The 18,231-nt window shown below is 41.1% G+C and overlaps 1 protein-coding gene and 1 long non-coding RNA gene across 5 annotated transcripts in view; one reads left to right on the top strand and one right to left on the bottom strand.

Annotated features, from left to right (window-relative positions):
* Positions 1 to 6,147: 6,147 nt before the first annotated feature.
* On the bottom strand, positions 6,148 to 8,387 carry LOC146372502 (uncharacterized). 2 transcript variants are annotated; one of them, XR_014802828.1, is made up of 2 exons: positions 8,276 to 8,387; positions 6,148 to 8,127 (listed from the first exon to the last, which is right to left on the bottom strand). It is a non-coding gene; the product is annotated as an uncharacterized LOC146372502 (long non-coding RNA). The 2 variants fall into 2 exon arrangements; XR_014802829.1 differs by having other exon boundaries at positions 8,241 to 8,387.
* A 54-nt stretch (positions 8,388 to 8,441) lies between these two features.
* mast3b (microtubule associated serine/threonine kinase 3b) overlaps positions 8,442 to 18,231 on the top strand; it is a 35,828-nt gene continuing 26,038 nt past the window's right edge. The window contains exons 1-2 of one of the 3 annotated variants that reach the window (XM_084954419.1): positions 8,442 to 8,813; positions 11,239 to 11,328. In XM_084954419.1, the coding sequence (XP_084810545.1) occupies positions 8,767 to 8,813; positions 11,239 to 11,328 (137 nt within the window). In that variant the 5' untranslated portion in view covers positions 8,442 to 8,766. Of the gene's footprint in view, positions 8,814 to 11,238; positions 11,329 to 16,695; positions 17,196 to 18,231 lie in introns of those variants that run through there. The other 2 variants (XM_084954418.1, XM_084954420.1) reach the window with 2 other exon arrangements.

Raw genomic sequence — 18,231 nt, forward strand, 5'->3', positions numbered from 1 at the left:
TCAAATTATAAATACCAGACTATATGTAAATTAAAATACCAGCTGAATGACATTTATAACAAAAAGGCAGAATATGCCTTATTTAGGCTTAAAACAAAATTTTATGAAGGTGGCGAAAAGAATGGTAGACTATTGGCAAGGCAACTGAAGCAGCAAGATAATTTAAATAATATATCTATGATTAAGAATATATCTATGATTAAGTGGTAACCTCATCAAAAGAAATAAATTCAATTTTCAAATCATTTTATCAAGATTTGCATACCTCTGCTGGTGCACTTAATGAGGGGGAGGTGAAGACATTTTTTTTAGGTCTACAATTACCTACTCTTTCTGAGGAACAGAAAACAAGGCTGGATGAGCCTATAACTGAAGAAGAGGTCAGAGCTGCGATCTCATCAATGAAAAATGGGAAATCGCCAGGCTTGGATGGCTTCCCGATTGAGTATTATAAGAAATATATTGATATTTTAGCTCCAGTCTTGCATAAAGTTTACCTTGAGGCATTAGAAATAGGTTCCTTACTGAGTACATTTAATGAGGCACTAATCTCCCTTATTCCTAAAAAGGATAGGGATCTATCGGACCCATCAAATTACCGGCCAGTAAGCCTTTTGGGCGTCGATTGCAAAATTTAGACGAAGGTTTTGGCCTTCCACCTGGATCAAATATTACCAGATATCATCAATGGTGATCAGGTTGGCTTTATTAAGAATAGGTCCTCAGGTGATAACATTAGAAGACTTCTTCATCTCATGCACAAAAGCAAATCTAGTCTAGCCCCGGTTGCGGCCTTCTCGCTGGATGCTGAGAAGGCTTTTGATCGGGTAGAATGGGGCTTCCTTATGACAACCCTTGCAAGGTTCGGGTTTGGGCCTGGATTTTGTAATTGGGTCAAAACTGTATATGCAAGTCCAAGGGCAGAAGTTTTGACAAATGGATTGGTGTCAGAGTTTTTCCATCTCACTCGCGGGACCCGGCAGGGGTGTTCTTTGTCCCCGCTGCTTTTCACAATATTTCTGGAACCACTGGCCTTGGCTATTCGAGCTAACAGGGATGTCAGAGGTGTTCATGCAGGGGGTATGGAGCACAAGTTATTTCTATATGCTGATGACATCTTAGCAGTATTAACGGATCCCATGCAGTCTCTACCAGCGCTACTCACATGTGTTGAGTCATTTTCAAGGTTGTCAGGTTATAAGATAAACTGGTACAAATCGGAAGGCATGCCACTCTCAGCATCATGTCATTCTAGATGCATTACTCCATTCAATTTTAAGTACTTACCTTCAGGTATGAAGTATTTAGGAATATTATTAAAACCCAAACTGGAGGATATTATGCTTTCAAATATGGAACCTCTCCTCCTAAAGATAAAAACAAATCTGGATAAATGGGGTAAATTGAATCTTACACTATGGGGTAAAATTAATGTGATTACCTGTAAGAATTCCTTTACACATATTTAGTCAATTTGAGAAGTTAATTAAAGATTTTTTGTGGAATAACAAGCCAAGAGTGAATATAAAGAAAATGTGGGCCTCTAAAGACATTGGGGGAATGGCCCTCCCAAATGTGAAGTTGTATAATTTAGCTTTTGAAATGTCAAGACTGGCCAAGCACTGGACAGGTTCAGACTCTGAGCTGAGCTGGATGAAGATCGAACAGGAACTAGTGAGCCCTTTTACACCCTTGGATGTTCTCTCACAGGGCTCGGCAATTAATGGACAAGACTTTCATAATAACCCAGTGCTCGGGTATTCTAAAACTGTCTGGGTAGAGGTGCACAAGATGTGTGGAGCATCTCATTTAAGACAACCTTATACCTCGCTATGGAACAACACCGCTGTACAGATTGGGCGAAAAACAGTGTTCTGGAAGGAATGGCTTGTCAAAGGCATACACAGGATAAGTGATCTTTACTCAGGGGGAGTGTTTATGTCATTCGCTGAAATAACCCAAAAATATGGTTTGATAAGAGAAAATAATTTTTGGAAATATTTACAAATAAGGGATTGTATTACCAAAGGAAAATTTACTCAAAGCTCAAATATGGTGGTGGAGTTTTTAGAATTGTCCAGTACAGCACATAGAGCAGCTGTTTTCTACAAACTGTTTAACAATCCAAAAAAAAAAGAGATATGTGAAAACTTGAGGATTATATGGCAGAGAGATTTGAGTTGTGCAATTTCTAAAGAAGATTGGGGTAGAATTTTGTCATTCTCTGATAAATATATAAGAGAGGCCAGGGGTAAATTTACTCAGTATAAATTAATACACAGATGGTACTTCACTCTGTCCAAACTTTATAGAATGGGAATCAGTCCCAGTAATATATGCTGGAAATGTAGTTCAGATCCAGGGACATTTATGCATGCTATTTGGGAATGTGGGAAAGTTTATCCCTTTTGGCAAAAAGCATTATCATCATCATCATCATCATATTATTATCATTATTATTCCTGGAATGAGAGTTTAAAAGTGAACTGAGAGCATCTAGGATTTGAACTGCTGTCTGGTTTTTATGGTGCACTATATCTTTAAGTTAAGTCCGGTTACATAACTACGGTGGCCCCTAGAGACAAAGCATGTACAAACTCCAAAACACGTACAAAATCCAAAACACATGCAAAATCCAAAACACATGCAAAATCCAAAACACATGCAAACTTCAAAACACGTACAAAATTCAAAACACGTACAAACTCCAAAACACGTACAAAATCCAAAACACATGCAAAATCCAAAACACGTACAAACTCCAAAACACGTGCAAACTCCAAAACACGTGCAAACTCCAAAACACGTGCAAACTCCAAAACACATGCAAATTCCAAAACACGTACAAAATCCAAAACACATGCAAACTCCAAAACACTTACAAAATCCAAAACACATGCAAAATCCAAAACACGTACAAAATCCAAAACACATGCAAACTCCAAAACATGTACAAAATCCAAAACACGTACAAAATCCAAAACACGTACAAAATCCAAAACACGTACAAAATCTAAAACACGTGAAAACTCCAAAACACATGCAAACTCCAAAACACGTACAAAATCCAAAACACATACAAAATCCAAAACACATGCAAACTCCAAATCATAACGGAAGTGCTCCAGGACGTTAGGGGCAGTGTTGAGCTCGATTTGCAAAATAAACGGCAAGTTTGTTGCAAACACATGGGCTAGTCTAGTCTCCGTTGCGCTTCCCAGGTTGCCTAGCAACCATGATACTAACCGCTGGAAACTTTGTTTGACAGAAATGAAGGAGAACATATTTTGTTCATTTGTTTGTTTGTTTCTACAAGAGCTTTGTGTGATTTGATAAGTATCTGAGGCTGAGACCATAGGACAGTAAAACATGATTTTTGGGCTTCATTTCTGTACTGAACAGTCATTTAAGATTAGTTAGTAAATAACAATTAGCTAATGTTGTTCATGAGACTAAAGTCATATCACTTTGGTAATGTAAATATAATATGGCCAATATTATAGTTATTATATTAATCATTATTAGCTATTACAGCAGTGAACATGAACTCTGTGTCAAATACTGAGCCTCAGTACAGATTCAAGTTGCAGTTATTTACATGTCTTATCACCTTAAATCTTCACTCAAAGACAAGTATATAGGAATGACTGCCAAATTTATTTGCCACTGAAGCAGAAGAATGGCATCTGAATAAAACCTCTCTTGACATGCCTAGATAACATTAAAGCTTGGTTGGCTCTAAACTTTTTAAATTTGAATGAAAAGTAAACAGATTTGTTGGTGTTTGGACCGAGTAGCCCCTGTGAGTCCTCTTCTTTTGATTTGGAAGGCTATTTTAAACCTGTTGTTACTGCCCTTGGTTTTAAGTTGGACCAGTCCAGTTTTTATCATTTAAGGCGACTGGCAAGAGTGAAATCTTTTCTTTCTAGGCAGCACTTTGAAACCGTGATCCATGCTTTTATTTCTTCCCCTGTGGACTACTGTAACACACTTTATGTGGGGGTCAGTCAGTTGTTACTCTGACGTCTGCAGCTGATTCAAAATGGATATTGACAGTGCATATATAGGTGTGTCATATATAAGAGACAAATGTTGTTCCTTCAGTATGTTGGCATTACTAAATTTGGCTCATTGCTTACATATATTTATAAAAAGAAAATGTACAAGCTGTGATAACTGTTTCTGATAAAATGAAGAGTAGACTGATATATTGAATATTCCTTTATGGGGTGAGAAAATCACACCATGTCATAACTGCTTTTAGTCATACAGAATAGATGTCAGAGCCTTAAACAGGCTGACTTCTGCTAAATGGGTCAAACTGGGCAGAAAGTATACAAACACATAACATCCTTATAGAATATGATGTAACACTATTGTGGCAGGATGAATGTTATTCTTTGGTTCAACCCACTTTCAGCCTGGCGCATTAGGGGGCGCTAGTATAAATAGTGGCCATTTGAGCATTCCTGGATCGCTTACCTGTGATCTCCTTTTTGGTCACCTGACTTCCCTTTGGTGTTGCAGAGATCATTCTGAAGCCTCAATCCAGCGTTGCCAACTTAGCGACTTTGTCGCTATATTTAGCGAGTTTTCAGACCCCTTAGCTTTTTAAAAAAAGACGTGAAAGCGCGTATCGCTTTTACTCTCAACAAGCAGCGGGTGCTGTAACGCAGTCAGTTCTTCTTTTACTCTTATGCTGTTTTGTGGATCACAAGGTTTAAAACTACTTATAAACACACACACACACACACAAAGTAACTCCACCAGAGTGCCTATTTCGGGTCACTTTTGCCGGTCCAAGCCCGGGTAAAGGAGCAGGGTTGGAATTGTGACATAAAAAAAAACAATAATTGCTAAAAGAAATTTAATTTGTAGTTCTAAATAAACTCTAAATGCATTTAGGACGTTTTTTACTCACTTTATGTCTCTTCCACGATGTTATTTCTCTCTCCAACAACATAGGTTACAATTAGATTAGCATGACCAATTATGCAAATTAGGCGATGACGTCATTTAGCGACTTTTAGGACAACCAATAGCGATTTTCCCTACTGAGGAGTTGGCAACACTGCCTCAATCGTGGCTGGTCATAGCTGTAGAAGCCTCCTATGAGCCACTCTGCTCATGTTTCATGACGCGGTTTACTCGGAAGTGTGGGCCTTAGTTTTACGCAATGCCACGCTAACTGAAGTGCTGCTGCTTTGCTTTGCTTTTACCATCTGTTCCCGTTGCGAGGTTCCTTTTCCTGCTGCTGCCAGCTTTTTAAAGTGGATGTCGGCGTGGACAGCGGCCATATGCATGCCGGTTATGGGAGTCAGCTGGCGTACATATTGATTGACCAGATGATTAACTTATAGTCGGGCAGACGGCAAGTTGGAGCAACACGGCGATTCCGTTTGCTCCAGATTTTAAAGTTTTATCCAGATTGTATGTTGTTTTTCTGTTGTTTTGATCTGTTGTTTGGATTTTTGTTACGCCACTGGTGGGAGGCCCTTTTTCTAGCTGCAGATCACCAGTGTGGTCCTGCAGTTGGGTTATCCCCCAGCGCTACATATTATTTTTGTTGTAATATATTAACATTTCTTTGTTTCTTTTATTCAGATGCGGAGTGCCGACGTGGAGGAGACTAGGGTGCCTTGGTGGTGGGATCCTTTGAGTGTACACACCTGCCTTGTTTAGTTTATTAGTGTGAGTGTGTGATTTTGTGTTGCACTTGTGTCTTGGTGTGTTTTCTTTTTTTGAGTTTGTGCGTGGCATCCCTGCCCCTCCACTGGTAAGCCTCAGCTCTGAATACCTTTTTAAGCATATTTGTACATGGATGTTTATGATTGTGCTTTTATACGGTGTTTTAAATAATTATTAATAAATTGTCAACTTGTTTTATCATTGAACCTCGTCTCTGTACTGAGTATAACAAACCTAACTGCCTTCTTGGTGATTAGTGTTACTTCCAGTATTCTCTGGGTGAAATTCCCAGAGTGGCGTTGTCTTTTAAACTGTGAAGAGTATTTACTTTATTCTCACCTCGTGCTGCCACACTATAGATCAACTTACCTCAGAATATATAAAGCATATAAACAATTACAGCAATATGATGCAACAAACACAGCAGTACTACTAATCCAAAATACTCAAAGCTTCATAGAACTGAAACAAACATTTATTTTTAGGTCCATTCTGCTGCTGATACATACTTTATTTTTCTGAACATTAAACTTGTTTCTGCCTTTCATAGTGTTTAACCTGAAGGCCCTGAGTACTTTCTCCCACACTGAAAACACTGGAATGATAAAATTATTTGAACATTACCTAATAAGACTGATTCAGGACAGACAATTAGTTATTTTAAACTTTCCTAGCAGTCCTTCACAAACAGGGAACAGTCTGTCTATTCTCTCCATCTGTCAGCTGCTGCTGGCTCCTCCTCTTCCTCACACACTGCTGAGTTTGTCCTGGTGGATCATCAGGGGTGCAAAGCCTCACAGATGATGTGCAGCAGTGGGTCCCTCAGTCTGTCCTCACTCTGGACACTTGCAGTTGTCACACACGGAAATCAAATGTGTGATAAGCTGCAGGATTCAAACACAAGTGTAACTTATAAATACATGTTCATACTTTTATTCCACAATCAGAGAGAAAGAAACAGAGAGAGAGTGCAGGACAGACAGACAGGTGACAGTCTCAGGTGTATACACTGCTACAAAACAGCACAAGACAAGGAGGATTTAGTGTTTGTGTTATTACGAGTGCTAAACAAGAAGAGTTCCCAGCTGGTACAGTGGACACATGTGTGACTCCTGTGATTAAAGCATCTTTCTTTCAGCTTAACGAGTGAACCGTCAGTTCGTTCAAACACACGTTAAAGTCCGTTTGGCTCGACACCACCGAACAGAGGCAGCAATATAACATAGCTAACATTAACAGTGCAGTGAATCCTGCTTGTGCCTGATAATCAGGACTGCAAACCGAGCAGCATCACTGACTTTCAGCTTGTTGTGTTTGTGGATATATGACTGACTTTAATTATCCATAAAATCATCACATTCTCTGTAAGATTAAGGTCAACTATTGAACGGCGTATATTTTGAAGTAAAGGCTTTAAAACCAAGTTAGTACAAACATCGCTAATATCACATAACTTTCCCGACATTTGGCCAACAGTAATTTTTTTAATGTTCTTCATTATAAAAACATAATATTCAGTACTTACTTCTGAAAGTTTACTCTTCGCCCGCTCCGCTTCCGCTGTTTTTTTTGGCAAAATTATCCACACCACCGCCGCGCTATGAAGTCTGGGATATGTTGGGCCATGAAGGCTACACCGACCCATCCTTAAAATTCAGGGAAATTAAGGACGCATTTGAGGGCCGCATTTCGAGCAGCCTTTGAATTGGGACAGCCTTCGTCGTGTCGCTGTGACGTAATCGGCCTTAAAATGCGGCCTTTATGGCTGCAGACCCCAAATCCGGTCATTGGTACTTCCTGGCTTGTGTAGTTACTAGGTAACAAACACAGCTCAACACTGCCCCTAGCGTCTTGGAGCACTTCCGTTGTGATTTGTAGTTTGCATGTGTTTTGGAGTTTGCACGTGTTTTGGATTTTGCTGTGTTTTGGCGTTTGCATGTGTTTTGGATTTTGTACATGTTTTGGATTTTGCATGTGTTTTGGAGTTTGCACGTTTTGGATTTTGCATGTGTTTTGGATTTTGCATGTGTTTTGGATTTTGTAAGTGTTTTGGAGTTTGTAAGTGTTTTGGATTTTGTAAGTGTTTTGGAGTTTGTACGTGCTTTGTCTCTAGGAGCCACCGTACGTAACTGGCTTATTATTATGTATGATTTTTTTATTTTTTTTTAAGTCTATGTGCACTCAAAAACTGTTATAACCGGCAGCAGGGGCATCAGATCTGTGCATAGTAGCAACTAGGTGTGGGCTTTGCATGTCCACCTCAGTGACCGGTGTGGCCACAGCTGCCACACATCCGCACAACATAAAGGCTCGTAACAGCAAGACAGTCCTCACATGCGCGTGCACGGCGCTTCCACGAATAGAAGCGCGCATGTTGGTGTGCGGCAGCTGTTACGGTCTCCGGCAGAGGTATTCCCCAGTTCCATCACGACCAGCAGCCTGCCAGTGTTCGTGGTTCCAGAGTTGACAGTAAAAAAAAAGAAACGCTTGTATTAGGTTGTTTTTTTTAATGCCATATGATGCATAGAAATGTGAAAAAACGCGTAACGCACCTAAATAAATACAAAGATACACGAAATGACCAAACCTCGGGGCGCATTCAGACTCATCGGGTTTGTGAATAAAACCTCCTTCTCGACATGAATTTCTCGTCCTCACCCAACCTCGACTCTGCCATGGCTGTCACCCACCGCCCAAATTGATTTGGCCACCCCCCTTCCCCCTCGCTTTCCTCCCTTCCCTCCCTTCCCACCAGTCACATGGAGGTTAGCGGTGACCCATCGTTCCCTCGGTTTTGTGGCAGTCGCTCGCTCTCCGGTGCTCTTGAAAGACGCACGGGGGGAACAAACAAACAAAAAGCGCAAAACTGGCAGTAACTGTCTTTTTTTTAAGTTCTTTTATTGTATCTGTTGCTAAGGAGAATCAACCCGGAATCCGCTGAAGCCGCCGGGAAACGATACTTGGTTAAAGGGGTTATTTTTAGTCCCCCACGGCGGCGATGAGTGGCTGGAAGCCGGCTGCGAGACCAAGCGCTGCTGCGCTGTGGTAAGTGAAGCCCCAGCTCGGTGCTCAGGAAGAATGAAGTCGAGACGAGATAAACTGAAGATCCCCTCTCTGACTCTGGAGTAAGTTCTGCTTTTTTTCAAACAAACAAACAAAATGTTTTCGTGCTGCGCTGCAGATGAGAAACCACTAGCTGTCCTGTGTGGCTGCTGAATTTGAAGTTGCAGTAGGTGAGAAATAGGAGCGTTCACGCACTCGTGTACAACGCGCTCGTGGTGTCAACAGAGTTTTAGATGCGCCGTGGCTTTAGTTCAAACCTTCAGCTATCTGCTGCGCAGTGAAGTTAAACAGCCACCTGAGCACGAAAGATGTAAAAAATAATCTCTCTCTGGGTGATAGCATTCTCATTGTCTTGGTAACGGCTTCGGTTTATTCTCATATTTTGAAGACGATGCGCTTTGGAGACTTCAGGAGTCAACAGGTGTCTCACCAGCAGCCTTTATGTCTTTAGAAACATCATCAGTGCTCTCAGGAAGACCCAGGCTTAAAATTGGCAGATCCCCCACCCTGCGCGTTAATCTTTAAACTGAGCTGAAGTGGAGAAATCAAGCTGTCCAACCTTGAACTGGATCCGTGTTTGCTCAATTTACGCCTGGTTAAATGTGTAAAGTCAAACTAGTGAAAACAATACTAAACTTGTGATGGCGTTGACATATTTTGTCCGTGAAATGACTTCATCCAGGTTCCCAATCCTTTAATCTCACCAAATGTTTAATTTCATATGACTTTCTGTTTTTTTCCTTCTCTATTGTCTCTTTTTTTAAAGCTCAGTCCACAAGTCCTGCATGAATCACATCGTGGCCTTTCCACAGGACCAACACACACTGACAGTGTTTTATTTAGCAGGACAGACGCTGGCTTTTCTTACAATTGCTAACCTGTAATTTTTGTCTCTATCAAAGCCCATGACTGCAGTCTTATGTCCACCCACCCTTCCTTCTGAGTGAATATAGCCTTTTTTTTTGCATTGAGAAAAGGGAGGGGGTTAGGGAGCGGGAGGGGTGGGGGTTCCTGCTGCTGCTGCCCACTGGGATGCTGATCCATAAGGCGTAGGAGCTCCCTTCTCGCATCCTCATCATCCTCTGATCCATGCATCCATCTGCCTCCTCTGTGGACCATCTCGGCTGAGCATGCGTTGGTTTCATTTCATTTTTAGGCACTCCTTAGCTTCTGAGATACAGAGGAGGTTTCACGCTTTGCAAGCAGGGAGGGTCTCAGGGTCTTAATGATGGCACCCGCTGAATCAAACCACTACTGGAAGTGCAAATGTGAAAAGTAACACTTTCCTGGCATTCAGATAGACTTTGTTATGGTGAATTGTGCTCTTCGAGTATTTAGCCAGATTTGTAGTCGTAGTGACACTTTGGATCTTATGAGGTAAAATATGACTAACGTGGAATAATAAGAAGCCATTAGGTCTGAGCACAGTTGTAATTGGATTGTAGTTTTTAAGGACAGCCAATGGATGTTATCTGATGATTTGTAGCTACCGCCGGTCTGAATATCAGAGCCTCCCTGAACATTTAGGAAAATCTGAAATGAGTCAGTCTGAGATTTTCCACTCTGTTTTCCACTCTGGACAAGATTGGAGATAAAATTGAAATGCAGTATGGAATTGACAGATTATTCACTCAAGCACCACTCGGGGCTTTTCTTTAAAGGGTCTTAAGGAGAAGACGTGTCAAAATGAAATGCAGTGGAACGACTCACATATGTTGCTTAATTATGAGGAGGCACTACAGAATGATCAGTCTTTGTGCGAGGAGTTGTTTTTCCTACCGTCCGCCCTGCATTACTATGACAACATGTTCATTAGTGCTGTGGTAGCCAGGGCCGTGTTTAGCACTGAGAAGCTTCTGCAGAACTGAGACAATAGCAGCTTTGTGGAACCCCGAAGGCAGAGCTTAAATCTGAGAGAGAATTACTTCACGCACTATGTCAGTGTTAGACAGATGCAGATTTTGGAGCAAGCTCGGCCTGCTTATCTCGACCGTGCATTAAGATGTGAAGTAGTAGCTGAGATTCATTAGAGACAATGCTGTGCAGGTTTGGGTGTGCAAGAACTACAAGTGCATTGTTGTTTTTGATTTCAGGAAGTCAAACCTCGATTTATCTGATCTTAGGCATCTCCTAACACTGTTAAAGATTGCGCTACATGTTCAATAAATGTGTGTTGGATGCTGAAATTTCCTGTCTGGTGTGTTGACAAGCAGCTGCTGACTTCCTGTTGTGTAAGAGCTCACACGAGATCAGTAGCCGGCTAATCAGATGCATCCAGGGATGCACCCAGCGAGCCTGTAAATAAACAGCGCTATCAGATGGGCATCGGCTTTGGCAGCCCCAGTGGTGATGTCAGCCGGAGAGAGGCGGGCATCGGCCTCTAACCTTGCGCCAAAGCTCCAGCACTGACTGATGATGACAGACACCTGACGGGCCAAGTTGCTGAGCCAGCTCACTAATGCACGTGACCATGTCTTGCTCTTACAGTTTGTCACCCACATGCCAGAGCCCCACCCTCCTGAGCCCATGCAGCCCCTGCAGCCCCTGCAGCCCCTTACAAACCCTTCATCCCTGGAGGTAAGAGAGCCAGGTCACACGCAAACTCTTCCTAAGGACTAAACCTATCCATTTTTAAATTAAATTAAAAAACAAAGAAACAAAAAAAACCCTGACAATTTGCTGAACAGGTAATGTTAACGTTACTGTTAACATGGGCCAGCAAGTGTAATTAAATTTCATTTATTTCAGAATGATACAGCTCTTATTATTTGGTTGCTTTTGATCCTTTTATGCGCTATTATTTCAGAATAGTGCATAAAAATGCACCAAATCATTCCTGACTGGATCGATATGACATAAAAAAATCATAATTTGCTCATTTATATACATGACAATAACACAATCTGGGTGTGTTTTTTTCTGTTGCTTTTCCTATTTGAGAAAAAAAACGAGATCAGAAAAAGTCAGAAATATCAGTTGAGTCGTGTGCTCTTTGTTGTCTTGTTGTTGTTTTTTGGCATGTGAAGGTGCTTCTGTTTCACCAGTGAAGACGTGTCGTTTATTAGTTGTCTCTAAGTCTTAGTGGGTTGCTTGGCAACGGTGCTGGGTGCTGTGGAGGAAGGCAACACTGCAAACAGAGGCGGCTGCATCCAGCATGTTTCTGGATGTGTGAGCACCGCTAGGCTGTCACACCACACACTGAGCAGTAATGAATCTCATTTGCTCTCCTGAAAAATGAGCACAGTTTTTCTAGGGATGCAAAAAAACATGCATTCATTTGCACATGGACATAGTCTGATTCCACAGCATGACCGGCTCCATATTTGCTGGCTTCGTGTTTTTAACACCGTTTTGCATTTGTTTCACCACCCAGGCACATGCTCATTCACTTGCATCAGATTCTGTATTTGTATGCAAATTTCTTATTTCCCAACATCAACCCTTGGATCAGATACTGTGATTGTGCTGCAGTTTGGCTTGAAGGAAAAAAATGTGACAAGACAACATGCCTTTTGCCTGGCATAGGATTCATTTTCAGTATTACCCATTCTAATCTTTTGGCAGCATAGCCAAATCCTAAACCTAAACTACAGACAAGAACAAATTATGTTAAGCTGCCACACCCTAAGTAGCCACCTGGTATGAGCTGTATATCCAATAAAACCTGTTTGATGACTCAAAAAAAGTAAATCACTTCAGAGTTTCTTTGTGTCAGGGTAGATGGAAGTTTATTTAAAATTTGACTGGAAACCAGTTCAAATTAGATTAAATAACATAAGGTGCCAAAGGTTTGGAAACAGGACCGAAAAATTCCAGCTATCTGGTAGAGTCACGTGAAAGAGAGAGTTTTTCATGTGAAAATTATTCATTAGCTTTAGCAGCAATAACTTGAAGCAATCATGATTTCATCAGTCTCTCACATCATCGTGGAGGAATTTTGGTCTACCTTTCTTTACAGCGTGGCTTCAGCTCACTGAAGTTTGCAGGCGTTTTAGCGTAGCTCTCTTAAGGTCTGTGCATAAATAGCCAGCATATAACCAAATCGTTAACGCCTCGATTCTTTTCTTTTTCAGCCATTCTGTTATAGATTTGTTGCTGTGCTTGGCTCGCCCCGTTGAATTATCCAATTCTGGCCATAGCTCTCATCCACATGGCCTCACATTTGATTCTAGAATACTTTGGTATACGGTGACTGCAATGTGCCCAGGCCCTGTGGCTGCAAAACAAGCCCAGATCATCACTCCTCCTCCACCATGCTTGATAATTGATGTGAGGTGTTTGTGCTGATGTGCTGTGTTTGATTTTTGCCAAACAGGATGCCGCGCATTGGGACCAAGCTTCTCTACTTTGGTCTTGTCTCTAGGACATCATCCTGGAAGTCGTGTGGTTTATTTAGAGGCAGCTTTGTAAACCCTAAGCTGTACTGCCATGTTCTTTTGATAGAGAAAAGGCTTTCTCCTGGCAACCATCACAAACAAGTTATACTTGTTTTGTGTTTTGCTAATTGCACTGTTATTGACTTTAACGTCTAACACACTAACTAAGGCCTGTAGAGTTTGAGTTGTAGCTTTTGAGTTTTTTGCAGTTTGCATTGCATAGTCTGACCTTGGGGTGAATTTGCTGGGTAGACTTGCAGATATCTTGAATGTTTTCACTTGTAAATACTTACTGTAACCTGATCGGCTGTGAGTTTTTCGAAAATGACCCTATAGACATTCTGTTTGCAGTGGTGACCCCTTGTGAGTAAGGGAGCAAGTGAAAGCAGCTTCTTCCGAGCATTTCACTGTCTTACCCTGAGGTGAATTTGCCTGGACGCCCACTCCTGGAAGAATGTGGCACTTTGTCAATACACACCTAAATGCTCCAGACCGGCAAACTGACAAATGTCTGCTTTTATAGAGGTGATGTTTACATTTGCTGATGATCGGTTGTCCTTACCCTTTTAATTCCTATCACAGCACATGAAGGTATGCTTAGACACGACTGCTCAGAATCCTGTAAAAACTCTGTTTTTCACATGACTTTATGTTAAAGCCTTTAATGAAAAATGGCCCGACTGTATGGGAAATAATGTGCATAGAGACACTAACAGTCATGAATGGTATGTCAGTGGTAACAAAGTCATTTCACTGAAAATATCTATAAAATTCCACTTAAAGCTGCTGTGATGGAAAGTGCAGAAATGACCAAGCCTGAAAATATGCAATATTCTATCTTTGTTATCAGATAGCTTCAGACACAGACATGCCTCTTTTTGTCAAGGTAAGGTGCTTGGTTACAGTTAGCTTGAAATAAAAGAAAGATTTCAGTTAGTTTTTGGGTCATGGAGATGACGAGATTACGTTTTAAAGAGTAACGTTATTATTATGTGCAGAGGTGTAAGAAGGTTTTATTTTTAGGCCTGGTTGGTCTGAGACTCTAACTTGACACTTCTAATCTTATACATAATGAAGTTTTAAGGTCAGGTAAAAAATAACTAACTACAAAAACACTCGGGAAATAACTGTTGTACATGCAGACTTCTAATGATGCCTTTAAATAGATGTGCTGCAGTATAATTAGAGAAACAAAAAGTTGCAGATCTATCTATCTATCTGTGTGTGTGTGTGTGTGTGTGTGTGTGTGTGTACGTGCGTGTACTAAGCCAAGAGTAAGTGCACAAGTACTGGATGTAGTTTGTGCAGTGGAATGTACCACTATTCAATAAGTTTATCTGGAACTTCCCTCTACCAGGCTCCTAATGGTATACCCCAGCAACATCTTATGCTGCTTTCACGTTTTGTAGGAAATTATCCCCAAGGTATGAATGCAAGCGGCATCTGTAAGTTTACTCGTATTACATCATAACAGGATAGTTTGCAGGTTTGCAGCACAACTAATCATAAAACATACAAAGGCTGCTCTCTCTATATATTACACGTTTTAATTATTCTTGGTCTATTTGGACAAGATTTTCTATGGAAACTTAAAAATGTAACAATGATCTTGCACTGTTGTTATTGTTTACATGGCAGTACACCAGGTTATTAAAGAAATACAGAAAAAATGAACTCTTTTAAACAGGAGAACAAAAAAAAATTAGATTCATTTTCCAGTTCATTGCTAATTATTATGATTAAATGATTTTAAAAGGGGGATTGTTGATATCTGCATATTGTCCTGTCTCGTTTACACACAGGTTTACGCGACTATTTTTTTCAAAATTATGTTAATTTCGCAGTTATATGATTATAACCCTTCCACACAGAGAGGTATAATCATACATACTAAAAGAATTCAAGCTACGTTTTGACCTATCTGAAGCCTATATGAAAAGAGTGGCTGTCTCAGGCTAATGTAGGTTATAAATAGTCAAGATAGAAAGTAGAGAAAAACAGCTTTTAGCAGGTTTCTAGCACGTTTGCGTGGTAGGAGTCAGCGTGGTTTGGATTTGTACTCCCAGTCTTCAGTGGTGTCAGTTTTTTTTCTTTGCTCTGCTTTTGTAATCTGAGCTGCAGCACCGTCTGTTAGAGTCTTTAGCTGCAGTTATGGCAAACCAACAATTCTCCCCCACCTCCGTTTCAAAATCCCAGGGTCATTAATCATACAGAAAACAGCATGACTGAAAGCTTTATTTTATTAATCTGCTACAGGAATGTTGTATTTATTTGGTATCTTTACATGACTCACACTTTCAGTCTTACAAATAATATTACTTTTGCATTTTTAGCAAAGACAGATAGACAGAAACCGCCTTACAGGCCAGCAAGTCTCATTTGTAGTCAGCACTGGGACCAACAAATCGGGGCTGGGTTTCTGACTATAACTGAAATGAATACCTTTGTTTCCACTCTGGGAAATTACTTAGCCAGATCCAGTGCACACTAAAATATTGCCATCAATGTTATCTTTTATGTTATCTTTTTGTGCATGTCCTGGCTAAAGTGAAGTGTTATTATTGGTACGGAATTAGAATAATTAGGACATTAACAGATCCCAAGTTTAGGCAAAGCTGCTTCTATTCTAGTTGTCTATTGTCCAATACACGTGAAAGCACTGAAACTGAAAGACAGCTCTGTTGATACTGATGACAGTATACCTGCCCCACAACGGCCTAACTACAGTACACACAAATACAAATATATATACCCACAGCGCACATAAATGAAGTATTATTATTCATCAGGAGGTACAGTATGGTTGCATATTTGAATGTGGGGCTCATTGAGGATTATCTATTAAACTAAAATCAAACACTACACCACGTGCTCTCACAGTTTTTGATACCCAGTCACATTTATTGGGCAGAAATAGCAATCAGTTGTGCAAATACCAAAACAACTATTTGTGTAGCTGGATTTAAGTGCTTAAAGTTGAACCTTTTAGAACATGATTAACGCCACCTTGTGCCGGGACAGAAGCCAATAGATTTACATTTATTTATGTTAGCTAATTACTAACAGAACCAATAACTCAGGGGGAAATAAAGACACTAAAACTAAAAATCAGTGTGTTGTGTGGTCTTTGGCTCCAACAATGAGTTTCATGTTAAGTAATCAAGGCTATACTGTCCACTTTAACTGTATCTTTAGCAGCAATTGGCTCTTGTTTGGCTAGCTGCACTGACACTAGAAGATCCAGCTGTTAGCCATAATGTTCAGGTTTTAAAGCACTTTATGGATGAGAACAGAGTGGAGATATGGAAAAGAGCTGTTAAATCTAGTGCTGCACACAAAAATTAATATGAATACAGATACATACATTTTTAAACCATTGCAAATGGGAATATAACTGGACTCAGAACTGTTTGTCAGGCTTTTAGGGGATTGCCACTGTCCATTTTAAACTGTTTTGTAAGAATTAGCTAACAAAAGAGAAGCGACAAAAACACAGGTCAGTTAAAAAAAGCCCCAAAACTTGAGCAGACTTTTGCGGCAGTGCGTAGCGAACGTAACGAGCGGCGCTTGAACGCAGCACGGGTCTCCAGCTTCCTCACGCGCAGAGACACGCAGCGAGCGGACACGGTGTGGACAAAGTACCGCGGGCTGAGAGGCTGTTTTCAGCGGTATCGCTTAACCGACAAGCCACGAAGGACGTGATGTCCCGGGTGTAGCGCTTTCCGTCAGACCGGAGGATGTAACGGCTGCTCCGGAGATGTTGGGACTGCACGAGGCAGTCTGACTTCGGCTTGAATACAAACGGAACCGCCGAAAAGAAGAAGAAGACGAAGAAGAAGCAGAGACGATGGTGGGGAGAGAAGCAGTCTTAGCAGCAGCAGGAGCAGCTGGAGGGGGAGCGGATTTCACATCAAGTCGAGCTTATGTTTTTTGAAACCAGCATAAACTTTAAACGAGGGGTTATGCAAGAAAATCCTCCAGCATGTCGGATCCGATTCACTGGTCTGCGGTGCCGAGCCAGAGCAAGTCCCCTTTTGTTTCGGTGTCGCTACTGAAGCGCTCGAAGAGGTACTTATCAGAAGTTGACATACCGGAGGCTGAAACTAGCCCACATAGCTATTTAGTCTTTAAAAGCTACCACATACGATTACATTGGGCTTCCCTAACTCACTCAAACGTCTCCGTTTACGTTTAACAACACGAGCTAGCTGCTGCTTCAGAGCAGCAACCCGATCGCTTGAACGTTAATCCAGTGTTTGCCCTCTGTTACTCTTTTGTTTTTGTGGTTATGAAGAAAACATCGTATCTGAAGCTGTTTGCAGATAATATTTGCTATAAAGCCAATATTCTCAGAGGCAGGATCTTAAAATAATAGGCGCGGTGTGCAGTTTCCTTTGTTGAAATTGGATGTAGCATGACAGCAGGTCTGCATGTGTTTGTCAGTGGATGCACTTTGCAGCTGGCACATAAAGCTGTGTGGATAGACTAAATAATAAAATTATATGTGCGGATCCCTGTTTAGATTGATGTGCTGCACGTTGGATTTGGGATTAGGGTTATAATGACTGCCTGGAAGTCATATTTAGGTGTAATGTATTGTGTTTACTGTTGGCTGACTGGAGATAAGGTCTGCACCTGTTAACTTCCTTGTGCAGGATGTCACACAGGATCACTAGTGATTAGTGTCATTCAGTGATTGATATGCTCTCCAGAACGTGCCGGGCACAGTCTGAAAAAGCCCCTCTGGCTATCAAATACTTTAAATGTGCAGCTGGACATCTTAGATATTGAGATTTTTTTTATCAGTGCAGCCAGAAGTTATTTAATCAGGTGACTTTTCTCAATTCATCTTGTGGGCTCTAAAACATCAGAAGGTATTTGCTTCATTTTATCTGCATCATAAATTTGGAATGGAGTGCTTGGACCAGCAACTTTGAAATGTCGAATTTCCTCCTTTTAGGGGATTATTTAGCATTCCCTCCTTTTCCCTTCTCAAACACACACACAGTGGTGGACATCTGTTGACCAAGCTGGGCCGGCGGCTGCGGTCAGCGTGCACACACCCCCCTTCAGGCTTGAGTCCGGTGACAGAAGGGCATCCTTT

This window comes from Perissodus microlepis, chromosome 15 (genome assembly GCF_051167445.1).
Source record: "Perissodus microlepis isolate ML-2025 ecotype Zambia chromosome 15, ASM5116744v1, whole genome shotgun sequence".
In the NCBI taxonomy this organism is placed as follows: domain Eukaryota; kingdom Metazoa; phylum Chordata; class Actinopteri; order Cichliformes; family Cichlidae; genus Perissodus; species Perissodus microlepis.